The sequence below is a fragment of the Eurosta solidaginis genome, chromosome 3, assembly GCF_040869045.1.
Source record: "Eurosta solidaginis isolate ZX-2024a chromosome 3, ASM4086904v1, whole genome shotgun sequence".
Taxonomy (NCBI): domain Eukaryota; kingdom Metazoa; phylum Arthropoda; class Insecta; order Diptera; family Tephritidae; genus Eurosta; species Eurosta solidaginis.
The window spans coordinates 271827154-271854686 of record NC_090321.1 but is presented as its reverse complement, the minus strand read 5'-3'; the positions used below and the strand labels follow the sequence as shown (position 1 = coordinate 271854686).

The window sequence follows — 27533 nt, the reverse complement described above, 5'->3', positions numbered from 1 at the left end:
TTTAGAACGAAGTAATTGATTTGATATGATGTTTATAGGGTAGAAGTGATATGATGCAATTCAGATTTGGTGATTTTAGAAACTGTTATGATTGGACACACAATAATGTTATTATCACGTCAAAGCTACAACATGAAGTGAGTGAGCGATTTGATATAATGTCATGAACTCTTGATTAGCACGAAGTCATTGATTTGATATGATGTTTATAGGGTAGAAGTGAGCAATTAAGATTTTTTAGAAATGTTATAATAGGACACACAATAATGTTATTATCACGTCGAAGCGACAATATCAAGTGAGTGAGCGATTTGATATGATGTCATGAACTCTAGATTAAGACGAAGTCTTTGATTTGATATGATGTTTATAGGGTAGAAATGATATGATGCAATTAAGATTTTGCGATTTTAGAAACTGTTATTATTGGACACACAATAATGTTATTATCACGTCAAAGCTACAGCATCGAATGAGTGAGCGATTTGATATGATGTCACGAACTCTTGATTAGCACGAAGTCATTGATTTGATATGATGTTTAGAGAATGGCAGTGATATGATTCAATTGAGATTTTGCGACATGGTATCAGTCAGTCAGATTTTGGCAGATTTTTATGTTTGGAGACACAATAATGTTAACATCACATCGTAACTTCACCATCATGTGGGTGCATGATTTAATACTATGTCATGCGGTATAAACTCATGATTATGATGTGATGTGATTTGTATTCATATGGTGTCACATGGTGTTACCGAATTTCAGTCAAAAATTTTTTGGGTTTTATTGGTTCTTCAGGTGCGTGCGTTCATAATGCCATCGAACAAAATTGATGAATAAGAATTACATAAATGTAGTACCTATTTATTTTTAGAAGGCATCATTTATGCTCTAATATGATTCGTTTTGTTTTGTTAATTTTTCGACAAGTTGGACTATTGATGTATATTGGAACGATTTTCCGTCATCCTTTGTCAAAATTTGGTCTAGAAACAAACCGGTTTCGGCGTTGTGCCATCGTCAGTGTCATTTTTCTTTCGGAAAATCGTTCCAATATACATCAATGCTCTACTATATTTAGATACCCTGAAATGTTTTATATTTCCGAAAAATCGTTATCTACTGTCCAATTAGACTACATACAACTAGTAATAATAATTTTCTTCTTTTGAATCCAGGTGAAATCGATGATCTAATAGAAAAACTTAAATCGACTTCCGTAACACCAGCTGTATCTGCGAGTGCTGGTAACACCAACAACATTCTTATCAAAATATCAGCCACAAAAGATCCCAAACTATTTGATAAACATGAATTAGCAGATCTCTTTATGAATTTGACACACTCAAATGAATTGAATATACGCAAAGAAGCTGCAAAATGCATTGCAGAAATCACAAAATCTGAAGTACAACGTACAAAATTTACAAAACGTGAAATTATCGAAGAATTTCTAAATTGTTTGCGTGATATAGCAGTCGATGTGAATATGGAATTGCCCATACAAATTTGTCGTGTACTAGGTAATATTTGTTATTTGAATGATGTGGCACGCGATATTATTTTAGAATTACGAGGTGATACGATATTGGTGAGATTGCTTGACATAACAGAAATTGGTGATAAGGAGAATGCACAACAATTCATAAAAGTTCGAGGCGGTTTGCTTTCAAATTATTTACTCGGTGGGGAAGGCTTGGCTAAGCGTGCTATGGACTTAGAAATTATGCCAAAGCTGGAAAAAATCATTACAATTGGTTTGACAAATGTTGAGGAAAATGAAGATTTACTTTTGAATACTTTGCCATTGTTAAGTATACTTACGGAAAATGTACCCGATTTGAATTTCGATGTTAATCTTAATATACAATTGTCACATATATTGGCTGCCTCGACAAATCCCGATTTAGCAGAAATGTGCCTTGAATTGTTGCATTATCAGGCGGAAAATGATGATGTGAAGTTGTTGCTAGCAAAGGATGGACTATGCGAGACGATTTACAATCTGCTTGAGAAATATAAGACTTTGGCTAGTACTTGCGAGGCGCGTGCTCTTATGAAGCTGGCTTGTGAATTGATTGTGTTAATTCTAACTGGAGGTAAGTTGGATAAAACATGTACAATACCGCCTTCGTTAGCTTGTAAGCCGTACCTTTTACCACAGACCTAAAGAAGATCTAAGTTGGTCAACTCTATAATAAAGTTAAACAGTGTTGTGGAATCGCTTCTTCACTGTGGGAACTAAGTTCCTTTACACCGTCATTGGCGAAGGAGGTCATTTTATAGCAGTTATCCACATCTATGGCACTTCGCTAGCGACGCATTACAACCAAAAAATGCTCGGAGTTACCATATATATGTAGTCTTCTTTTATTCTGAGCGCTCAAGACAGGGATTCGACCAAATTATGGAACCAAAATAATATCATTAGGTCACTAGCCGACTGTACTTGAGTAAAGGCCAAAGATAGGTTGTTAACTGTTTTGTATCCGTTGAATGATAGAGTCGCAATCAGCGGACATAATAACTCACCCTTGAGTATATTGCTTTCAGAGCTGCCAAGCAATTTCTCCTCTTTAGAACGCATAGCAAGCGAAGTTTAAGATCACAACATTATGCTGCTGAAGATCCTCATACTCACTCCGTTCTGCCTCACGTTTTTTTCCTCCTCCCCGATACCCCCATGTTGGCGCGACCGTAACCAGATTGGTAATTGATAAGCGGAATTCAAAGCTTCCGCAACCCAATTGCCAACTTTACCTACGTGAGGCGAGTCCTGTTGCAAATATGCATGTGTCATATACATATTTAGCAGGCGAAGCTTTGACGACCTAAGTTCCTCATGTTGTTGTTGTTGTTGTAGAGATAAGGTTACTCCCCGAAGGCTTTGGGCAGTGTCATCGATGTGATGGTCCTTTGTCGGATACATTTCCGGTACGCTCCGGTAACACAGCACCATTAATGTGCTAGCCCGAGCATCTGGGGAACGATTTATATGGCCACATTAAACCTTCAGGCCATCCCTCCCCCCCTCGCCAGAGCCTCGTCTGTTAGTGAAACAGGATTCGCCGCGGATAGGTGAGGTTGACAATTGGGTTTGGAGAAGCTATATATTGCGCTGGCAACCTGAAGGGTTGCGCTACACAGCCCCTTGAATGTCGTATTTTAGTCGCCTCTTACGACAGGCATACCTACCGTGGGTATATTCTGACCCCCTAACCCGCTGGGGCTCAAGTTCGTCATGGAACTAAAGAGTGGGGGCGTGATGAACCAGAAGGTTCAATGTGCTCATATTAAGCTTTCCCAAGATGGTCGAGCTAGTACCTCAATGGCGCTTGTTACCGGAAAGTACCGGATCTATATCCGCCAAAGGGCCATCAACATCAATAACACTCCCCAAAACCTTCGGGGAGTGTCCTTATCGCTACAACAACAGCAACATAGGCAGAAGGCTTCTCCTTTTTCTACTGGGCTGTGCTAACGCAGTCGCTGCGATTGTGGTAGCATTCATTGATTAAAGGTGGGAACAAGTGAATGCGACACTTGCTAATGTTCGCCATTAAAAATTGACTGGGCGTTCTATGGGTAAAGGTTAAGTATTATTTTTAATTCGATATTCCACCACGACTCGAAGATATCGACGAACCGGTTGCTGGTTAGATTAAGGTATGTTGGTTGTAGTTTAGAAGAGGAAAATGAGTAACCGAAATGTTAGAGAGGGTAACGTTGAATTGGCTCGTTCGTGAGTTCCTCACATAGACCGAATGAGTCCATAGTGTTACTAGAAGTTTGCTCAACGACCCAACTGAAAACCACTATCAGAAACCAGAACCTGTTTTGTAAATAACGTCGCCCTATTGGCAAATACTAGAAGCTTTCTAGGACCTATGCTACTTGCTGCTTCTAGATCTAATAGCTGTGCCACTCCTAATAGCTGGAGTACATGGCACGAGCACAAAGCGTGCTGCATTGTTTCCACGCTTCCTACATATTACATCACTGACAGTGACCAGTCAGAATACCCATCATGAATATACAGTCCCCTCTTTTCAATGATACGAGTAATTTTGTTAAAATAACTTGGAACGTCTACGCTTTGAGCGATGCACCCTGTTAAGCTAGACTACTAAGGTGTAGTCCTTGTATTCCAAGGCTTTCTCTCTGTTTATAACCACCCTATGCAGTGCGGTGTCTAGTGACTTGCCTTTGATGTGTTTTGCAGAACAGTTTTTCATCCATGTTGGACTTTGTACATATACACATCTATCGCCTCTCAAATTTTTTTAGAAGAAATAGTGTTAAGCTAATGGGTCTGTAATCTTTGGGAAACATACCACTGATCTTTTCCGTCAAGCGTTGGGTACATGAGTCTTATGCAGACGTCGAATATTGCTTAAAGTAATTCCACGATCGCTCTACTCGATATTTGTAGCATGTCAGGGAATATACCATCTGGGTTTGGCGATTTAAACTAAGAAAACGTTTTCACCGCCCATTCGAGTAGGTATCATCACCCGCTGTGCCATATAAGTGTTGTCCACTGAGTCTTCTGCATCATCTCCTGACGGGGAAATGTGCGTCGAGAAACGCTTCAAGGTAGTACTCACTGCAACGTGGCTATTCCCCGTTCCCTTTCTTTAATAGTCCCTGGACTACATTTCCCCTAGCCTAGCACTCGATGTGCACACGAAAATTTTTCTATGAGGCTCTCTCCGCTCTGTTTCACTAAACGCTCGATGCAGGCTTCGCTTCCCGCGAACTTTGCCAGCTTGAGTATTACCTGTACATTTTACCTGTCCTCTAACACGACTCAGCTTCTTGCTCCACCATGGATTTGCTTTTTCTCTGAATCTTCTTAGGGGAACAGCTCTGTTGTGCGTAGTCATAAACGTCTTTGATAGTTATTGGATTCCTCCAGTTCTTCTTTAGTGGAACTTTTTATTTCTAAATACCCCTGGAATTTGCTCCAGTTTCTTATGGTTCCTCCCTTCCTTACTCTATGTAGGAGGATGCTGCATCCTATCAAGAACTCTCCGATCATACCTTGATATCCGACTTTCAGAGCTCAATTTATATTAAGAAAATTGCTGGATGTTGAACCAACATATGTAGGGACACTATCCATGTTGGCTATCTGCAAATCGCTTTGCAGGATGTGGCAAAATAGTGACTCGCCTCCATCATATGTATCGCTTTCTCTCCACGCATTGTGGTGCGCATTTGCATCCGTGGCTATGACCAACGGCCCTTTGCGTTCTACCTTTTCTACTAGCCTCTTGGGATGGTGCCTCCGCAGTATAGGCCATATATCCGGATTCAGGGTAAATGTCTGAGGTATACATACTTTAACTTTTGTTACCGTGGGGATCTGCGCTCTATCCACCATCTCTCTCCGCGCGTTTGTGATTTGCCTTTGGAGATTTGGAACAACTTCCTTCAGCCATCACAAGCTCGCGATGCTATCACACGCTATCATCTTCACACCATTGTAGTTACCAACCCCTATGAGGTTAAACGGCGTAGATGCAAGCCCCTTAACCGCTCAGCCACACAGTCGGGCGCTATGGTGTTCGGCTAAGCCGTCGGGGCCTAACCTAGTGAGGGAAAGAGGAGAAAGAATGCTAGTAAATTTTTGAATCGTACAAATTTATCGATAACTGTTATTACTTCAATTTAAAATCTTCTATGAAATAAAATATTTATTTTTATATACAGACGAATCGATGCATTACCTTTATTCTACACCGCTACTAAAAAGTATGGAGGATTGGCTCGACTCACAGGATACCGATCTACTTACCACCGGCGTGCTTGCACTGGGAAATTTTGCGCGTACAGATAGTCATTGCATTTATATGGTAGAGAATAAGATAATGAATAAACTGCTCGATGTTTTGGCTAAAAACAATGGCGTCAAAGATGATGTCCGTCTACAACATGCATTGCTGAGTGCTCTACGTAATCTTGTTATACCTAAACCAAATAAAAATGCCGTCATACAAGCTGGACTTGTCGAAACCATACTGCCTATGTTGGAGATACATCAGCCGCCAGTTGTTTTTAAGCTGCTGGGCACATTGCGTATGACAGTGGATGGACAAGGTAAGAGGACGGAATACGTAAGTTCCAGAATTTTTCTTTGTTGTAAATTTATTATAAAGTTCAACATTTTTAGTGCGTTTGTGGGGCGATATAACTTTATGTTAGTCTTCGTGGCACATGCCACAACTCAAGATTTTTCAACACAGGGGTCATGTCTGCCACAACTCAAGATTTTTCAACACAGGGGTCATGTCGCGCCTCTTTAGGATTTCATAAGAACACAGCTTTCTCGAGGCAGAAAAGGTGGTCTGCAAACTGTTTGTTTTATGAACAATCATCAGGAGAATTTAGAAACTAAACCGATCTATTAGTATTGAGACGATCTTTTTGGTTTCCTGACTATTTGCTATCGGTTCGTTTCACCGAAATTCCAAATAAACTCAAGACTCTGTAAAAAAATGTTCTTCCTGTGAGATGCGCCACATCATTAACTGTCTAGACGTTTCGTGCATCGCCTTCCCGAACCCTAGTTACTCATCTCATTCAAATGTACCTCTGAGAGAATGGCCTAGAGAGTTTAATGTGACCATTTTAAATCATTCCCGAGATGGTCAGGCTTGTACTTTAATGGTGTTTGTTACCGAAACTTGCCGGATCTGTATCCAGCAAAGTACCATCAACATCGATAACACTTTCGGGGAGTGTCTTAATCAGTACATCAACAACAACAACCTATTTTTCACATCTGGGACCTCGTTTAGCATTACGTGAGCGCGCTACGTCGGCTCTATGGCTACTCTCGCGCTAAACACCATCCATTTAAATGTCATGTTATTGATTTCATTGCCTTTGTATGAGTAGCTAAGTGTATGTTTTATCCTCATCCGCTGTTGAGTGCAGTGTTCTTATCCGAAGAAGTTTTGGCGTGTGTTTTTCCTATTCTGTGGAGATATTTATGGGGGAAATCATGTCGCGATCGACTTACCCGCAAAGCGCTTTCCAGCTCCACACAGCTGCCACAACTCAAGATTTTTCAACACAGGGGTCATGTCGCGCCTCTTTAGGATTTCATAAGAACACAGCTTTCTCGAGGCAGAAAAGGTGGTCTGCAAACTGTTTGTTTTATGAACAATCATCAGGAGAATTTAGAAACTAAACCGATCTATTAGTATTGAGACGATCTTTTTGGTTTCCTGACTATTTGCTATCGGTTCGTTTCACCGAAATTCCAAATAAACTCAAGACTCTGTAAAAAAATGTTCTTCCTGTGAGATGCGCCACATCATTAACTGTCTAGACGTTTCGTGCATCGCCTTCCCGAACCCTAGTTACTCATCTCATTCAAATGTACCTCTGAGAGAATGGCCTAGAGAGTTTAATGTGACCATTTTAAATCATTCCCGAGATGGTCAGGCTTGTACTTTAATGGTGTTTGTTACCGAAACTTGCCGGATCTGTATCCAGCAAAGTACCATCAACATCGATAACACTTTCGGGGAGTGTCTTAATCAGTACATCAACAACAACAACCTATTTTTCACATCTGGGACCTCGTTTAGCATTACGTGAGCGCGCTACGTCGGCTCTATGGCTACTCTAGCGCTAAACACCATCCATTTAAATGTCATGTTATTGATTTCATTGCCTTTGTATGAGTAGCTAAGTGTATGTTTTATCCTCATCCGCTGTTGAGTGCAGTGTTCTTATCCGAAGAAGTTTTGGCGTGTGTTTTTCCTATTCTGTGGAGATATTTATGGGGGAAATCATGTCGCGATCGACTTACCCGCAAAGCGCTTTCCAGCTCCTCAAAGCCAACTTTCGTTGATGGGGGTGAGACGCCCTAGAAGGTTCAATTACGTCGTACCATCAAACCGATAAGCTCACGGACTGAACTTCCCCCGCTGTTAGTCTGCGGCATTCCCCATTTGACGGTTGTTGGGTTAAAGTCTACGATCAGGAGCAACACGGCTTAGAACATCGCCCTTATCGTTCGTAATCCAGTTCGTGGCAGTGTCCGGGTTTATGAATACACAGTTAGCTCTGGCCGGGGTATTGATTTAGTAGCTCATAAGTAATCCCGCTACGATTTAGATGACCTTAAATAAAGCTAATTATGAATGGAATGACAGTTTGGCCTTTGCAGCAGCGAGTCCCACTCTGAAAACTCTACATGCTTCGGCCCTATAAACTTTACAGAGCTTCGGTAAGCTACACAGGTAGCATTTTGGGGTTTTCGGTGAAAGCGAAGGGGCTGTAGGCGTTTTTCTCACACTTCCAGCAGACGAAACTTCTGTCCGGGTCCATAATCGGGGCACCTAAAACAAATGTCAGATTCTGCTCTATATACAAACGATAATTTCACCTGTTGAAGAACGCCCCTGAGCATCACCGCCATTTTTTAAACGGTTTTATTTAGTTTGACTCTGTTTAGTGAGCGGCCGGCCGGCCGTTGTGAACGAATTTTGTAATTAAAATTCAAGTAACTTTCCGATATGCCCGATAAGACAAAAAAACTCCAATAGGTGGGGCAATGATCGAGATATTAAAAATACTTGTATTTTTGGTCCGATTTGATTCATATTTGGAGCAAATATTACATACAGTCCGGTAGAAGTGACATCAAAATACTTTGGAGTTCGAGGAGGGACAAGCATACGTTGCGTCGAGTTGAGTAAAGTCTTTGGAAGGATTATGTATTGAGGACTTAGATTGTAACAAATTGTAAAGAAAGAGTCCTTGTAATAATGAGTCACTAAATGAACTAAATAGAATGAGAAATAATAGGCAATTAAATAAAGACTAAAAGCTTGAATATAAAATAATTTAAAAAATTGTTTAAGTTAAACGGATTTATTGAAAACAATACTTACATTAAGTAATAATAGCCTTGTTTTTTTTACACGCCTATCCTCGCTTAGATAATGCTTAGGAGCCCCATCTAGCGGCAGTGGTTAAATAACTAACATAATAGCACAGGGTGTACCGAAAAGCGGAGACACAACCCTCTGATGACCATAGGGTATAACATATTGCTGAATCAGTATCGATGAATTGTGGACACTTATAGAATACATAGAATTAGTTAGAGGGTGAATCAGACAATTAAATAAAAGCGTTGGGCGCTTGAAATTTCTAAAAATGTGAGGCGTAGCATACATAACCTGATTAAGGTTCAGTTGGTCATACTTATGACCTCTATGAAGTCGGCAAGACAACTTTTACGTGGAAAAAAATTACCTATTGGGAAAATTGCCGTGAATTTGCCGTAATTTATCCATGAAACAAAAAAATTTGCTGCGGCCATTTCACGTGAAGTTGGCGCGCCACCCTCAGAAATCCACCTTAGAAACCAGCTAGGAAAATAATTCTTGCACACGAATTTGCCGTAAATTTGCCGTAGATAAGTGGCATATTTAACAAATTCAAAAAAAGGCATTTCAAATTTTTTTGTGGTGCACCGCCAACTTCACGTGAAGTTAGCGTGCCACCTTTTCGAAAACCACCTTACAGACCAGTTAGAAAAATAATTCTTGCACGTGAATTTGCCGTAAACTTGCCGTAGATAAGTGGCATATTTAATAAATTCGAAAAAAAAAATCATTTTTTTTTTATGGTGCACCGCCAACTTCACGTGAAGTTGCCACCCTATATTTTCTAAAATATGGCCGCGGAAAATTTTTTTGTTTCACGGATAAATTACGGCAAATTCACGGCAATTTTCCCAATAGGTAATTTTTTTCCACGTAAAAGTTGTCTTGCCAACTTCAGAGAGGTGTATAGCACCCCCTTCAAAAAAAAATTTTTTTAGGGTGAAAAAGGGAACTTTCCTGATCAAAAGTATGTATAACTTAAAGTGCGCAAACTTATAGTTTAAAATGTATTTGTTGTTAAAGTTGGCAAATTTAGAAAATTTCTATACCACTGGCACATCTATTAATACCTTTTTCCACATGCATATTTATATAAGTTGGCAACGATACACTTATATTGCATTTTTGTATATTTCGCATTCTTTTTACTTTACATTGTGATAGCAAGAAAAGGAGGTCCTAAATGTTCTTAATTATACCATCATTTAACACGCTTTTTATTAGAACAATTAGGACTGTGATATAAACTGTAAGATTTAATAATTTAGGTGTAAAGTTTTAATTTTAAAAATATATACTTATGTACAATATGGATTTTTTTTGTCGCAGACTAAAAAGCCTAATTATCGTTAAAGGTTACAATGACTTATAAAGTGTTATATTTCTTTACAGTCAATTTATTTTTTATACCTTTATATTAAGTCCCTTTCATGTTTGTCGCCTCATTTCCATACGAATTTTTGACCCACGGAAAAGTCTTTTTCGGTAACTTCCCGTTGAGCTATATACTTGATACTTAGAACATAGTTCAGATCTGGGAGACATAACAATGGAAGTGAAAAAAAATCCGCTATGTGGCGCACGGATGTATATATACAGAAAATTAGTTTTAAAATGGAAATTTTGCGATAGACTTTTAACTAACTGCTCGGTGATCCAGAGACTTGAAACTTAGCACATAGTTTGCGAGTCGATGGCATTACAATTCGTGGAAAGCAAAATGCCGCCAAGTGGCAGACGAATCGAGATAAACGAAAATCCCTGTAAATCTCTGAAAAAACGCAGGGAATCTTGCGAACGATTTTTAAGTAACTTCCCGGTGAGCTGGAGACTTGAAACTTGGGCCGTCAGTCAGAACCCGGTGACAATGCAATATTTGATCAAAAAAATTTCGCTAGGTGGCGCATGGATCGAGATATTAGGACAATTCATTTTAATTTGGGAATCTTTCAATCCATTTTTAACTAACTTCCCGCTTCCTAGAGACTTGTAACTTAGCACATAGTTCGAGACCCGGTAACAATACAATTAATAGAAAACAAAGTTCCGCTAGGTGGTGTGCTAATTGAGATAACTACAAATCCCTGAAAAACGAGGGGAATCTTGCGATCGATTTTTGAGCAACTTCCCGGTGAGCTGGATATATGAAACTTGACCCGTAAGTCAGAACCCGCTAACAATGCAATATTTGATCAAAAAAACTTCGCTAGGTGGCGCATGGATCGAGATATTAGGAAAATTAATTTTAATTTGGGAATCTTTCAATCCATTTTTAACTAACTTCCCGCTTATCTAGAGACATGTAACTTAGCACATAGTTCGAGACCCGGTGACAATACCATTTATAGCAAACAAAGTTCCGCTAGGTGGCGTGCTAATTGAGATAACTGCAAATTCCTGAAAAACGAGGGGAATCTTGCGATCGATTTTTGAGTAACTTGCCGGTGAGCTAGAGACTTGAAACGTGGGCTGTGGGTCAGAACCCGCTGACAAGGGAACATTTGATCAAAAAAATTCGCTAGGTGGCACGCGGATCGAGATAGTAAGAAAACAAATTTTAGTTTGGGAATCTTTCAATCCATTTTTAACTAACTTCCCGCTTACCTAGAGACTTGTAACTTAGCACATAGTTCGAGACCCGGTGACAATACCGTTTATAGCAAACAAAGTTCCGCTAGGTGGCGTGCTATTTGAGATAACTACAAATTCCTGAAAAACAAGGGGAATCTTGCGATCGATTTTTGAGTAACTTCACGGTGAGCTGGAGATATGAAACTTGAGCCGTAAGTCAGAACCCGGTGACAATGCAATATTTTATCAAAAAAACTCCGCTAGGTGGCGCATTGATCGAGATATAAGGAAAATTAATTTTAATTTGGGAATCTTTCAATCTATTTTTAACTAACTTCTCGCTTACCTAGAGACTTGTAACTTAGCACATAGTTCGAGACCCGGTGACAATACCATTTATAGCAAACAAAGTTCCGCTAGGTGGCGTGCTAATTGAGATAACTACAAATTCCTGAAAAGCGAGGGGAATCTTGCGTTCGATTTTTGAGTAACTTGCCGGTGAGCTAGAGACTTGAAACGTGGGCTGTAGGTCAGAACCCGCTGACAAGGGAACATTTGATCAGAAAAATTCGCTAGGTGGCACGCGGACCGAGATAGTAAGAAAAAAAAATTTTAGTTTGGGAATCTTTCAATCCATTTTTAACTAACTTCCCGGTGACCTAGAGACTTGAAACTTGGCAAGAGCTATTGTTAAAGTTTTTCAGTCAAAATTCAACAAGATTATGTCTGTATTAAAGGAAAAATTGCCTTCTATTTTTTGGTTCATTTATATAAAGGTAGTCCTTAACATTTTTTTATCATCTATTTATTTACTTTTTAGTTAATTTTATTAATCAATAATTAAAGCTTATTTTAAAAAAATTTTTTTTTCTTTAATTTTTCTATAACAACACCCTCGGATACTAAATACCGGCGAATCTCTTCATTTGTTAAATCTGTAAATATAGACGCCATAGTGCCGCCTTCACAACCACGGGATACCAGCGCACAAAGTTGTCCTCCCACAAGGCCGCCTGCTCCATGGTCTCTATAATACGGATTCCGGCCAGGCCGTCCAGCACACATGATTGTAGTTGCGAAATATCTCCCTTGTTGTTTCCAAATATTCCTGCATTCCACTGTGTTCATTATAAGCAGTTCAGATGTTTTGAGGTGATTACTATGCATCTTACTATCTAGTTCTATCGAACCCCATCCACTAACTTTCAGAGGACGGCCATCAACTAAGGCACCCTTCGGACAAATAGATATTGATTGTATTGCATCAGTCGATGGAAAGGGTGAATCCACTGTAACCACCGCTATATCCATATATGCTTTTACATAATCAAATTTCTTATGACAGCGTATTTTCTTCACTTTGCGTGTTTCTCCTCCTCCTGTCTTTATTGCAATTAAATTGTCTACACCAGCTAGAACGCTTAAGTCCTTCTGCTTTCGATATTTTACGCATTGCGCCGATGTTACCACTAAATCCATACTGACTAAGGCGCCAACGCATTTATACTCGTTATTATAAACAATTGCTACCGTGTGTGCGGCCATCTCTATTGCTATGTCTTCGCCATCTAAAAGGCGAAGTTGCGCATTCGTATGGGTACAATGGCAACTAAGAATGAGAGCCAGGATCACGAAAAAAATGCCTAAATCCATTTCACTTTAAGACCTTTTGCACTACTTTTTGAATATAAAGTATGATAAATTTTGTGGGCGCTATTTATACTAAATTGAGTCGTGTGAATAAAAAAATAAGCAAAAACTTTTTCTTCTAAATTCCAGGAATTCGACATAACGAAAACAATTTAAGTTAAAGCTATACAAAGAACATATTTTTTTTAATTAGTTGAACAAACAGATTTTGCTCTTTTTATACATGCATATTCCCGCGAAATGAAATGAGAACAGCCTTAACCAAATATTTTGCTTTACTTTTGCCAAAGAACATTTCCTAATAATTGTTTGTTTATATATGACTCGCAGCGTTGAATTTTGTTATTAATTTGAAACGTTTACCCACAACCAGATAGGTAGAGAGAAAATCGGGGCCCGGGACTAAACAAATTACGGGTCGCCTATAAAAAATCCACTAATACATTTGATTAACTTGAATTCGCTTCCCAAGGCAGTCGGTTCTATGTACCGGAGCGACTCGGGATTTTTCCCGGCCAAGGACTGCCATTTCAGAGTGACCCCATTTAATTTGTTTCGTCCCTCCCACAAATTGTCATCCTCCCAGCAGCTCCTTGCAGCAGGACTGCTCCATACTCTCTTAGTCCGGGAAGGCATCGAATCCAATCCGGGTCCGTCTTCTGACCCCGGTCCTGAGAAATGGTTTTGCTGCATCTGCCGGAAAAGAATCTTTTTAGGACGGTCATACTCTGTTCAGTGTGTCTCGTGCAAGGGATGGTGCATCGGACAGGTTGTTCTGGGCTTGATCCCAAAACCCGACGCCCACGTAACTTTTATAAATCTTTTGTAGCTCCTTGCTGTTCACGCCCAAGGGCGTCCCGTAGTATACGCCTAAGTCTGTCAGCACAGAATATATAGGTTTGCGACATCCGCCTAATGCAGCTCCTGCCTTGGGTGGTGCCACTTTCCTAGATGTTCTGGTCTCCGCGACGGCAACCCCCCGACGGGTTTCATCGCGCCATGTTGCCAGGTCGCAAACCCAAATCATCTGGGTACCCCAATGCTTGCCCAAGGACGCCCAGTCCCAGGGCCACAACAGCAATTGCGTCCTAGCCTTCCACAACCCAGGTGTAGTCACCCGTCAGTTACCCCCAGAGTGGCGGCGTCTCCCCTTATGCACTTCAGAATTCTGCAGTTAAACTGTAATGGACTAACTGGGAAGATTACGGAGATAGTCGATTTCATGAAGCGGCACAACATCCGCATTGCTACGATTCAAGAGACTAAACTCACAGCAAGATCTGCATTGCAGACCTGCTCTGGGTATAATGTCCACAGGAAAGACCGCGAGAGCGGAAATGGAGGCGGCCTCGCGTTTATCATACACCACTCTGTGCAATATTATATATTTGATCCTGGCATCGACCGCAGGGACAATGTCTTAGAACGTCAAGGCCTATCTGTCCGGTCAGGCGATGCAAACCTAGAAATCATCAACATCTACATCCCTCCTGCCACCTGTTGCCCCAGTGGATACCGCCCTAATATCAGGGCCTTACTCACTGGCAACAATCGCATTATCTTAGGCGATTTCAATGCCCATCATGATCTATGGCATTCAAACTTGCGGGCGGACAGTAGGGGTGAGATGTTGGCGGATCAAATAGAAGAAACGACGTTCTGCACAATAAACGGAGACGCCCCCACACGTATGGTAGGAAGCTGTCACAGCTCGCCAGATATCTCAATCGTGAGCGCAGAACTCGTAAACTCCGTCAACTGGCAGCCGATGGTAACATTGGCATCCGACCACCTCCATACTTATTTTGCTCGAGCGTACCGCCGACTTCATCGTCACTGAAAAACGCACTTTCATAAATTTCAAAAAAATAAAGTGGGAAGAATATAAATCCTTTACAGACAACCGCTTTGCTGCCCTCCCTATCCCGACTGATGCCCGCCAAGGGGAGCGTGCCTTCCGTAAGGTCATTGAATCCGCCTCGGCACGTTTCATTCCCACCGGGAGAATTCCCGAAATCCGGCCCCACTTCCCGGCGGAGGCCGCAAACTTAGCGAGAGAACGCGACCTTATAAGACAGCTTGATCCAGCCGACCCCCAAATAAGGGATATAAACCAACGGATCAGATTGCTTGTGGATGAACACAAGCGGGCGAAATGGGAGGAGCACCTAAGAGGTTGGTACCTCTCTACCGGTGTGGGTAAACTTTGGTCCACCGTAAAGTCCCTATCGAATCCGACTAAGCACAAAGACAGTTTCCATCGCCTTTGGCGACAAAGTGCTGTCGGATGCGAAAAAATGCGCGAGCGCTTTCTGCCGACAATATATAATGCATCCTACGGTCGACAAATATAGACGGAGAGCCAATAGACACGCACATAAACACAAATTCAGCGCGTCACCAATCACCATCACCGCTAAAGAGGTTGAGGACGCCATTGGTCGTACTAAGCCATCCAAAGCAGTGGGTCCAGACGGCATAGCCATGCCGATGCTTAAAAGCCTAGGGAAAGAGGGTTTCAAATATTTAGCGCATGTCTTCAACCTGTCTCCACCTTTTTCATACCCGAGAAATGGAAAATGGCCAAGGTGGTCCCGCTACTAAAGCCTGGGAAACCAGCTAACATAGGTGAGTCGTATCGTCCGATATCTCTCCTATTGCCAGTGGCAAAGACGCTTGAAGCCATTTTGCTCCCTTATTTCCAAGCAAATTTGCAGCTAGCCCCTCATCAGCATGGCTTCAGAAAACTCCATAGCACTACCACCGCGCTAAATGCCATTAGCACCCAGATTAATTGCGGTTTAAAGCAATACTCCCACCATAGAACAGTACTCGTAGCGCTAGACCTATCAAAAGCTTTTGATACGGTCAACCATGGCTCGTTACTGCAAGACCTGGAAGGGTCTACCCTTCCCCATGTCTTAAAAGGTGGACCGCAAATTATCTGGGTGGTCGGCAGGCATCGGTGCAATTTAGAAACGAAACACCAAAACCAAGGAGAATTAAACAAGGGGTGCCACAGGGTGGTGTCCTATCCCCACTTTTGTTTAATTTCTACATATCTAAGTTACCTTCACCACCGGAAGGAGTCACAATCGTTTCCTACGCCGATGACTGCACAATAATGGCCACAGGCCCAGGCCCAAAGATCGATGCGCTATGCAATAAAATAAACGGCTACCTCCCTGATCTCTCCAGTTTTTTCGCCTCGCGAAACCTGGCATTATCACCGACTAAATCTTCCGCGACCTTATTTACAACATGGACGTCCCAAATGTCGACAATTTTGAACATCCACGTCGATGGCACTACGCTACCGACTGCCCTACACCCCAAAATCTTGGGTGTGACGTTTGATCAGGATCTACATTTTGGTGAGCACGCAGCCGCAATTGTTCCGAGAATTCAGAGCCGTAAAAAAATCCTCAAATCCCTCGCTGGCAGTGCCTGGGGAAAAGATAAAGAAACGCTCATGACTACATACAAAGCAATTAGCCAGCCGATTACGTGCTACGCGTCACCCTTATGATCGCCAAGCCTAAAAACTACCCATTGGAAGAAACTACAGGCCTGCCAAAATATTGCTCTCAGAATCGCCACGGGCTGTCTTCTTATGTCCCCAGAACACCATCTGCATAATGAGGCGAGAATACTCCCCATCAGGGAGAGAAATGAGATGCTGACCAAACAGTTCCTGTTGAATACCCAGAAACCTGGGCATCCCAACAGACATCTGATTGATGAACCAGCACCGCCTAGGGGCTTATGGAGTAATCTCCGTAAGCAATTTGAGGAAATACGGCACCTGAGAACCCAGCCGTATGAAGTGAAAAACACAAGCAGGTCCTTGGTGAACTCCATAAACAGGCGTCGGACCTTTATGCCGGGAATTGCCCGGTGAATCCGGTACTTAAAGAAAATTATCCAAACTCGCGGAAGAGGAACGCATACTCCCCAGAGAAACGCGTGTCACTCTTGCTCAACTTCGTTCTGGATACTGTAACAGGTTAAAGTCTTACCTATCCAGAATCAACCCCGACATACAAAATGTATGCCCCGCTTGCAATGTGTCCCCACATGACACCAACCATCTCTTTAATTGTAATGTGGAACCAACGCCTCTAACACCCCTTTCCTTATGGTCCACCCCTGTTGAAACGGCAAGTTTCCTTGGACTCCCGTTAGAGTATATTGATGACAATTTCTGATCGGTCGCGGCTATTAGGTGGGGCGAGCATTGCTACAACAACAACAACATTTAACTTGAATTAATGACGTCTCATTCATGAATCATTATTGATGCATTACATCAAAAAAAATATTTGCTACATCAACTAAATGATTTTTAGACTAAAAGCTGACAATAAAATTAACACAGAATATTTACTATTTACATTTATCGTAACGTAGAAATAAAATTCTGTTTTAACAGCCACATATTGTTTCAAATAATCTTTTCTAGTTATTTGGTAACATTTTAGTACATTTCTGATAAATATAATGATGATTATAAATTTTAATTATTCAATATAGAAGGTTCGGATATCAAAGAGCGGCTTTTCTTGCTTTTTTCGCTGCAAAATTTTTTATAATAATATCAAAATTTACCTATCTTGCCAAAAAAATACAAATTCAACACAAAGCGTGGCAAGTCCTGAAACTCTCTCTTGAGATGAACACGATCTATGAAAGTTTTTGATTCTTGCAAGGATGCTGAAAGAACGTTCTGCACTAGCTACAGTGACAGGTATAGTGCATAAGATACATAAAGAACACAAATGTTGGGGAAAATTGTATACAGATTTTGAACATAGACGGCATTTAGTAATTCCAATGGTGACAGACCTTTATCATAATTTGCTTCGTAAATGTGTTTCAAGTGAATTATTTCGCATTCTAAGCTTTGAGAAATGTCCGTATCCGTATGTATTTTTCGACAAATTTGGCTGCACTCGCCCGAACCGTAGTTTCATCCATGTCTTCAAATTGCCACAAAAAGAAAACGTCTCGTTCAAATTTCTCATAGCTGCAAATCGCTCAGTAATGCCTGTGATTACCAAATCGACGATCCCCAAGAATGTATTGTATTTAAAATCAGACTCTGGATCATCCGTAATCATCTCATTTACATTATCTTCAAAACGTCGTTTGGGTTTTCTCTTTCGAATGTCCGGAAACTTTGGCGACATGTTCAATTGAATAGCAACTGTTGTGCATTCGTTTAAAATTGTTTCCCATTGGTTCCTGATCAATTTCAAATCGGCTAATAAGGCATCTAGATGTCGGGGTGCCCCCCATAAATTCAGAAACACATTTTTTCAGAAAACATTAGTCAGAACCCTCTTTTTCAGAAAGACACAATTTAGAGGTCAAAACTCGGAAGTCAAAATGTAGAAGTCAAAATTCAGAAAGTAATCAGACCACAGAAAAAACATTAATTTTTTCTCAAAATTCAGAAACGTTCATTTATTTGGAAGGAATTATGTATAAAGAAAAAGTAGTAAAATCTAAAATTTTAAATTGTGTGCAATAGCAAGCATGTAACTAATTAAATCTTTTCGCGTTTATCTTTTTCAAATGAATTTAAAATATTAAAAAAACGAAGTCTTTATATTTTAATCTACGTTTCCGATATGGCTCGCCTCCAGCTGAAAATTGCTGCAGTTTTGTTTCTGTTATTGCATGTTCGTTTCTTATTTTATTTATGAAATTAAATATGTTACATAGCGTGTGTCCCAAACGCACTTCGAATGACGCCACCTTTCGATAGAATTATTTGTACGGACTTCACCCAATTTGGTGATGTTATACATAGTACCTGGGCGACCGAGCTTTGCTCGGCAATCTTCGAGTATGCCGCATAACAAACTTTGTTCTACATGTCATCATTAATCAAACTCTACTTTTTTTAAATGTACATATACATATTATATATTTTTACTTACCAATATTTGATTTCCTTAAAAATAGATTTCAAAAACATATCAAACACTAACCGCAAAATGAACTGGAATGAAAAATTTGAAATGGGTAATTCCAGCCTATAGTATAAGGGATTGTTGTGACAATTAGTGAAATAGAGAACTAAGTTATTTAGTTATATAGTTATACGCTATGAAAATCTCACAATTTTATTACATTCCAAAAAGTTGTTAGTTTCACGAATGACAACTATCAGTTATGGCAACCATCAGTTAGTTTAATTAAATGTCAACTTACTTCCCTAAGCGCCATCTGTTGGTAGGTAATTAAATGGTTAGATGTCGTTTTCAAATTCAACATATGCCTCTAGTGTTCGACGGTAGCAAATTACCATGGTGAAATAACTATTTGCTATGGTGAGAAAACTTTCTAATAGTAATCTGTGAGAAATTGCAATTATTAATTAAAATTTTTGCCAAAAATATGCATTTCAATTTTATTAGCGTGTGTGAAATTAAGAAAATTAAGTCGAATCATGTGTAAGATTTTTTTACGAAGATTGTTAACTTTAATGTTTTCCTTTAAAGCTTTAATAGAATATGGGTAAGTAGAGCACTATTTCGTCTAACTACCCCAACCCTAAATGGCAACCCTACGCAAAAATGTCCCTATTATAATGCGAAGGTATTTCACCCTTTCGTTTGATATCCATATCAGCATATCTGATGCAATTTTTTTTTATTTCGAATAGGTGGGAACCCTAAATGGCAACCCTACTCAGAAATGTCCCTATTGTAATGCGGAGTGAAATGCCTTTCGTTTGATACTCATGTCGACATATCTCATGCATTTTTTTTTTTAATTTCGAATAGGTCGCAACCCTAAATGGCAACCCTACTCAAAAATGTCCCTATTGTAATGCGGAGTGAAATACCTTCTTTTCGTTTGATACCCATGTCGGCATATCTCATGCAATTTTTTTTTAATTTCGTAAAGACGGCAACCCTAAATGACATCCCTACTCAGAAATGTTCCTATTGAAATTCGGAGTGAAATACCTTTCGTTTGATACCCATATCGGCATATCTCATGCAATTTTTTTTTTAATTTCGAATTGGTGACAACCCTAAATGGCAACCCTACTCAAAAATGTCCCTATTGTAAAGCGGAGTGAAATACCTTTCGTTTTTTTTATTTCGAATAGGTGGCAATCCTAAATGGCAACCCTACTCAAAAATCTCCCTATTGTAATGCGGAGTGAAATACCTTTCGTTTGATACCCATGCCGGTATATCTCATGCAATTTTTTTATACTCAGTTGAGCAGAGCTCACAGAGTATATTAAGTTTGATTGGATAACGGTTGGTTGTACATATATAAAGGAATCGAGATAGATATAGACTTCCATATATCAAAATAATCAGGATCGAGAAAAAATTTGATTGAGCCATGTCCGTCCGTCCGTCCGTCCGTCCGTTAACACGATAACTTGAGTAAATTTTGAGGTATCTTGATGAAATTTGGTACGTAGGTTCCTGAGCACTCATCTCAGATCGCTATTGAAAATGAACGATATCGGACTATAACCACGCCCACTTTTTCGATATCGAAAATTTCGAAAAACCGAAAAAGTGCGATAATTCATTACAAAAGACAGATAAAGCGACGAAACTTGGTAGATGAGTTGAACTTATGACGCAGAATAGAAAATTAGAAAAATTTTGGACAATGGGCGTGGCACCGCCCACTTTTAAAAGAAGGTAATTTAAAAATTTTGCAAGCTGTAATTTGGCAATCGTTGAAGATATCATGATGAAATTTGGCAGGAACGTTACTCCTATTACTATATGTACGCTTAATAAAAATTAGCAAAATCGGAGAAGGACCACGCCCACTTTAAAAAAAAATTTTTTTTTAAGTCAAATTTTAAAAGAAAAGTTAAATATTTACAGTATATAAGTAAATTATGTCAACATTGAACTCCAGTAATTATATGGTGCAACAAAATACAAAAGTAAAAGAAAATTTCAAAATGGGCGTGGCTCCGCCCTTTTTCATTTAATTTGTCTAGGATACTTTTAATGCCATATGTCGAACAAAACATTACCAATCCTTGTGAAATTTGGTACAGGCTTAGATTCTAGGACGATAACTGTTTTCTGTGAAAAAGGGCGAAATCGGTTGATGCCACGCCCAGTTTTTATACACAGTCGTCCGTCTGTCCTTCCGCATGGCCCTTAACACGATAACTTGAGCAAAAATCGACCTATCTTTAATGAACTTAGTTCTCGTGCTTACTTGAACTCACTTTATCTTGGTATGAAAAATGAACGAAATCCGACTATGACCACGCCCACTTTTTCGATATCGAAAATTACGAAAAATGAAAAAAATGCCATAATTCTATACCAAATACAAAAAAAGGTATGAAACATGGTAAGGTAATTGGATTGTTTTATTGACGCGAAATATAACTTTAGAAAAAACTTTATAAAATGGTTGTGACACCTACCATATTATGTAGAAGAAAATGAAAAAGTCCTGCAGGGCGAAATAAAAAACCCTTAAAATCTTGGCAGGTATTACATATGTATATAAATAAATTAGCGGTATCCAACAGATAATGTTCTGGGTCACCCTGGTCCACATTTTGGTCGATATCTGGCAAACGCCTTCACATATACCACTACCACCACTCCCTTTTAAAACTCTCATTAATGCCTTTAATTTGATACCCATATCGTACAAACTCATTCTAGAGTCACCCCTAGTCCACCTTTATGGCGATATCTCGAAAAGGCGTCCACCTATAGAACTAAGCCCCACGCCCTTTTAAAATACTCATTAACACCTTTCATTTGATACCCATATCGCACAAACAAAGTCTAGAGTCACCCCTGGTCCACCTTTATTGCGATACCTCGAAAAGGCGTCCATCTATAGAACTAAGGCCCACTCCCTTTTAATATACTCATTAACTCCTTTCGTTTGATACCCATATTGCACAAACGAATTCTAGAGTCACCCCTGGCCCACCTTTATGGCGATATCTTGAAACGGCGTCCACCTATGGAACTAAGGATTACTCCCTTTTAAAAAACTCATTAACACCTTTATTTTGATACCCATATTGTACAAACAAATTCTAGGATCACCCCTGCTCCACCTTTATGGCGATATCTCGAAACGGCGTCCACCTATGGAACTAAGGATTACTCCCTTTTAAAATACTCATTAACACCTTTCTTTTGATACCCATATTGTACAAATAAATTCTAGGGTCACCCCTGGTCCACCTTTATGGCGATATCTCGAAAATGCGACCACCTATACAACAACCACCACTCCCTTTTAAAACCCTCATTAATACCTTTAATTTGATACCCATATCGTACAAACACATTCTAGAGTCACCCCTGGTCCACCTTTGTGGCGATATTTCGAAACGGCGTCCACCTATAGAACTAAGGCCCACTCCCGTTTAAAATACTCATTAACACCTTTCGTTTGATGCCCATATTGTACAAACAAATTCTACAGTCAGCCCTGATACACCTTTATGGCGATATCCTTAAATGGCGTCCACCTATAGAACTAAGGCCCACTCCCTTTTAATATACTCATTAACTCCTTTCGTTTGATACCCATATTGCACAAACGAATTCTATAGTCACCCCTGGCCCACCTTTATGGCGATATCTTGAAACGGCGTCCACCTATGGAACTAAGGATTACTCCCTTTTAAAAAACTCATTAACACCTTTATTTTGATACCCATATTGTACAAACAAATTCTAGGGTCACCCCTGCTCCACCTTTATGGCGATATCTCGAAACGGCGTCCACCTATGGAACTAAGGATTGCTCCCTTTTAAAAAACTCATTAACACCTTTATTTTGATACCCATATTGTACAAACAAATTCTAGGGTCACCCCTGCTCCACCTTTATGGCGATATCTCGAAACGGCGTCCACCTATGGAACTAAGGATTACTCCCTTTTAAAATACTCATTAACACCTTTCTTTCGATACCCATATTGTACAAACAAATTCTAGGGTCACCCCTGGTCCACCTTTATGGCGATATCTCGAAACGGCGTCCACCTATGGAACTAAGGATTACTCCCTTTTAAAATACTCATTAACACTTTTCATTTGATACCCATATCGTACAAACGCATTCTAGAGTCACCCCTAGTCCACCTTTATGGCGATATCTCGAAAATGCGACCACCTATACAACAACCACCACTCCCTTTTAAAACCCTCATTAATACCTTTAATTTGATACCCATATCGTACAAACGCATTCTAGAGTCAACCCTGATCCACCTTTATGGCTATATCCCTAAATGGCGTCCACCTATAGAACTATGGCCCACTCCCTCATAAAATACTCGTTAATGCCTTTTATTCGATACGCATGTCATACAAACACATTCCAGGGTTTCTCTCGGTTCATTTTCCTACATGGTTATTTTCCCTTATGTTGTCACCATAGCTCTCAACTGAGTATGTAGTGTTCGGTTACACCCGAACTTAACCTTCCTTACTTGTTTTTATTTCGAATAGGTCGCAACCCTAAATGGCAACCCTTCTCAAAAATGTCCCTATTGTAATGCGGAGTGAAATACCTTTCGTTTGATACCCATATCGGCATATCTCATTTATTGTTTGTTTGCTGTCTGATTACTTTCTGAATTGTGACTTCTGAAATTTGACTTCTGAATATTGATTTCTGAATTTTTGTTTCTGAATTTTGACTTTCTGAAAAAAGGGTTCTGACTAATGTTTTCTGAAAAAAATGTGTTTCCGAATTTTTGTTTTCTGAATTTATGGGGGAACCAGATGTCGGACATCTATGGTGGCGTCTCTAGCTTGGAGTACTACGATTCTTTCATTAATGGTAGTCAATATTTTGAACCAAATTGCGGCACCAAGATACGTTAGAACTTGTTGATGTACTTGAGAATGCCGGTAATATCTCCGTATGCTTGTGCAGTCAAATTTAGCTTAAGTAATGCGTTTAGTGCTTGTGTTAATCCTTGAACATGGTTTGCGAATGGTCTGATTGCCTCAATTCTAGCCGACCACCTAGTGTCTGAAAGACTGCAAGGAAAGCTCGTTACATGTTTTTTTTGAGGATGTCGCATTGTTGTGGACTGCTGCTGAAAATAGTTAAACATTTTTGTACAACTCCGAAAAGAGTGATTGCAGCCGTACAACATTCTGCAGCATCAACACCACATAAATTCAGACTGTGGGTTGCACAAGGTGAGTGACCTTTTAATGGGATTAAATCCACGAAAGCCAAAAACCGTTGTTGAATTGTAAAATTTGTTGCTGTGGAGGTAGCGCAAAATGAACGAAGTCTGTTCAACGTGACTAGCATCAGGCGTAGCATCATCGATAATAGCAAAATACTTGACTTTCTTGCGTTGATCAGGTGTTTTGCTTTTCTATAAACTCGCTCTGAATGTCTGGGGAAAGATAGTGAACTTGTAAAAGTTTGTGCTGCTGTTGTGAAATCATAACTTTCCCCAAATGATCTCTAAGTATCGGTTTATAACGGCTTTTTACGTCTAAGATGCCCAAAAGATTTCCATTGTTTCGTTCACCAAGATGTGTATATACTTTCGCCTCTGAAAGCTGGGCCTCTTTCACCCAAAAATAAAATAAGTGTCCAAAATTCTATAAATTTCTTTCCACTTTTGAGTTTCAGTGATTGGCTGTTCATTGATAAGTGTATCAATTGTAAATAAAATAATAAATTTGAGGCGCGATAACCTCCGAAGAGATCTAAGGCCGAGCTTCTCTTCCAACTTGCGTCGTGCTCCTCTTGATTTTCCCTACAAATTGGCCGGACGGGACCTGTTTTATGCCGACTCCGAACGGCATCTGCAAGGCAGATGAGTTTTCACTGAGAGCTTTTCATGGCAGAAATACACAAGGAGCGGTTGCCAAACACTGCCGAGGGTCGACCCCGCTTAGAAAAATTGTCTTCTAATTGAAAAACCTTCTTTCTAAAATTTTGATATTGCTTTGCCCGGTGTGGGAACCCAGGGCATACGGTATGGTAGGCGGAGCACGCTGCCATCACACCGCGATATCAATTGTAACCTCCTTTTGAATTAGATTTTGTAAAGATCGCCTTGAATATAACATTTAATGTGATCTTGAGTATTTTTATGTGATAGCAGTTTATCGTATAGCTTCTTCCATATCTGGAATTTCGAATATCCGCACAACAAAGTTTAGGTCGATTTAAAGTATTGGTGCTTAACAGACAACATGGTAGGCAATAAAAAGCATTGCTATTGGCATTCCACACCAACCAGTCACACTTCACTTTCTCTCTATTTGGCAAGATTCTGTTTAACAACGATGTAGGAAATGCCTCGCATGACGATCACGTGGAAAAATAACAGGACACTTTTGATTACCTCGACGAATTATTTCGTTGACTTTTTCAGATCGCAAAAACTCATTATTCACGGTACCGACGTCGAAGTCGTTTAAATAATCTGGACTTTGATACAGAGTAGGTGGTATTGTTGGAAGACTTTTTGAAGATGAACCTTCATCAGTGTCACCACGGAACTTTACGAATTCGGATTCATGTAAACATACATTTTTGTTTGATGTTTTTATTGTCTCCTCACTATTTGAAGGCCCAGGCAAAAAATCATTATCAATAGTCGAATCGGATGCGGAACCTGAATGGTTTTGAGCCAGCTGCCAAAACAAATGTTTATTCTTAAATTTTAAGGAAAAGGACTTTTCTAATTATTTTTCACACTTCACTATAATATTAAAACGAAATGCAGATATTCGGCTTAAAAATTGCACATGGAACAACTAAAGACTCCTGAATTAAAGAAAGTGTCTTAGTACCTCTAAATCGTGGCCCCCTCAGAAACTCCGGGCCCGGGGAGGATCTCCCTCCCTCTGGTCAGGCCTGCCTACAACTTTATTTTGAATGAGTAAATACAAAAAAAAAACAAAGTAAGCTTAATTAGTGATATTTGTTTCCAAATTGCTTAATATGTTCTATTGTGTACTGCCACAGAATCATAGTTGGGAGCATTTATGTATATACCAGGGAAATGAAATGAGCTCAGCCTTGAACAAATATTTTGCTTTACTTTTGCAAAAGGAAATTTTGTAATGGAATTGTGAAGGCAATGTGATGTTTGTTCTCGCTGGCCCCTTAATGGGAAGCCAAAAATGTAGGTAAGGTGACGTGGCTATGTACCGATGGGACGTAGCACAATGTGATGTGACAATGTGATATCACAGGAGCATTTAGTTTAATGTAGGTGAATGCAATCTAGTGTCAAAAGACGGAACTAAACTCCTAGCATTCTCAACTATAAAAGGTTGAAGGGGTCTCGGCGGATGGAGCTCTCTCGTGCCTAAGCTCTTTCGGCGTGGGGTGGGTTTTTGCCGATCCTCAACCTCAATTACACAAACTTTAATTCATTTATTTTATTTATTTATTTAATTCATTCAGTCTAAAAGTACATGCTTTCTTAGAGACAATTAAAAAATAGAAAACAATTCAAGCTTAAACTTATATAAGCTGTTATCAAAATTAAGAACATTACTGAATCGATTTGCTAGATGTGTAGTCCTAGTTATAGGTTCATTCATAGCATATTTCGTTTTATGAGTTATTTCGATAAATAATCTGTTATGCCAAAGATCACGCAGTGGAATATATGGAATGAACAAATTAGATAAATCAGAGCAATTTATGCTCAAGTATATTACATTATAGGTAATCATGAGTGAGATACAAGTTCTTCTGTCGTGCAAAGCCTGAAGACCAAGCAATTTGCGCCTGCTCGTATACGATGGGAGCATCCGTAAAGCAATTTTCGTAAAAACTTTTTGAACTCTCTCAATTTTACAGGAGTTAGATTCATAAAAAGGATTCCATATTATTGAACAATATTCAAGGCGACTTCTGACGAAGGAGATATAAAATGCCTTCAACGTCATAGGGTCCTTAAAGTCACTGGTGTTAGGGCTAATGAACCCAACCATTGCAAAGGACTTTGCAACAGTGATGACTTCATTGATGACTGGAAAAAGAGAGTTTGGAGTCAAAAATGACATCCAAATCTTTAATCTCTTGTCAACGATTAAGAGATCTAGCATTTAGTTTGTAGTTAAAATATGTCGCAGTTGTCTTTTTGGAATAAGACACAACACAGCATTTGTTTGTATTTAAAAATAAATTATTGTCTGCGCACCAACCGGCAAAAGAGTCCAGATCAGATTGCAAGCTATTACAGATCGTCAGAAATAGTTTGACATCGTCCGCAAACATCAAACATTTTGCGAATTTGAATTGCTGGGGCAAATCATTTATGAAAGTTTAGAATAATAGAGGGCCACAATAGGTACCCTGCGGAATACCTGACCAGGCGTTTATATGTAGGGATGACTTGTCGGCTCCAATTGTCT

The 27533-nt window shown here is 39.7% G+C and overlaps 1 protein-coding gene across 1 annotated transcript in view; it reads left to right on the top strand.

The window, feature by feature from the left end:
- Nucleotides 1–27533, top strand: part of vimar (visceral mesodermal armadillo-repeats) — a 124829-nt gene that overhangs the window by 76329 nt on the left and 20967 nt on the right. The window contains exons 2-3 of the mRNA XM_067776487.1: nt 1183–2103; nt 5720–6106. Coding sequence (XP_067632588.1) covers nt 1183–2103; nt 5720–6106 — 1308 coding nt within the window. The remainder of the gene's footprint in view (nt 1–1182; nt 2104–5719; nt 6107–27533) is intronic.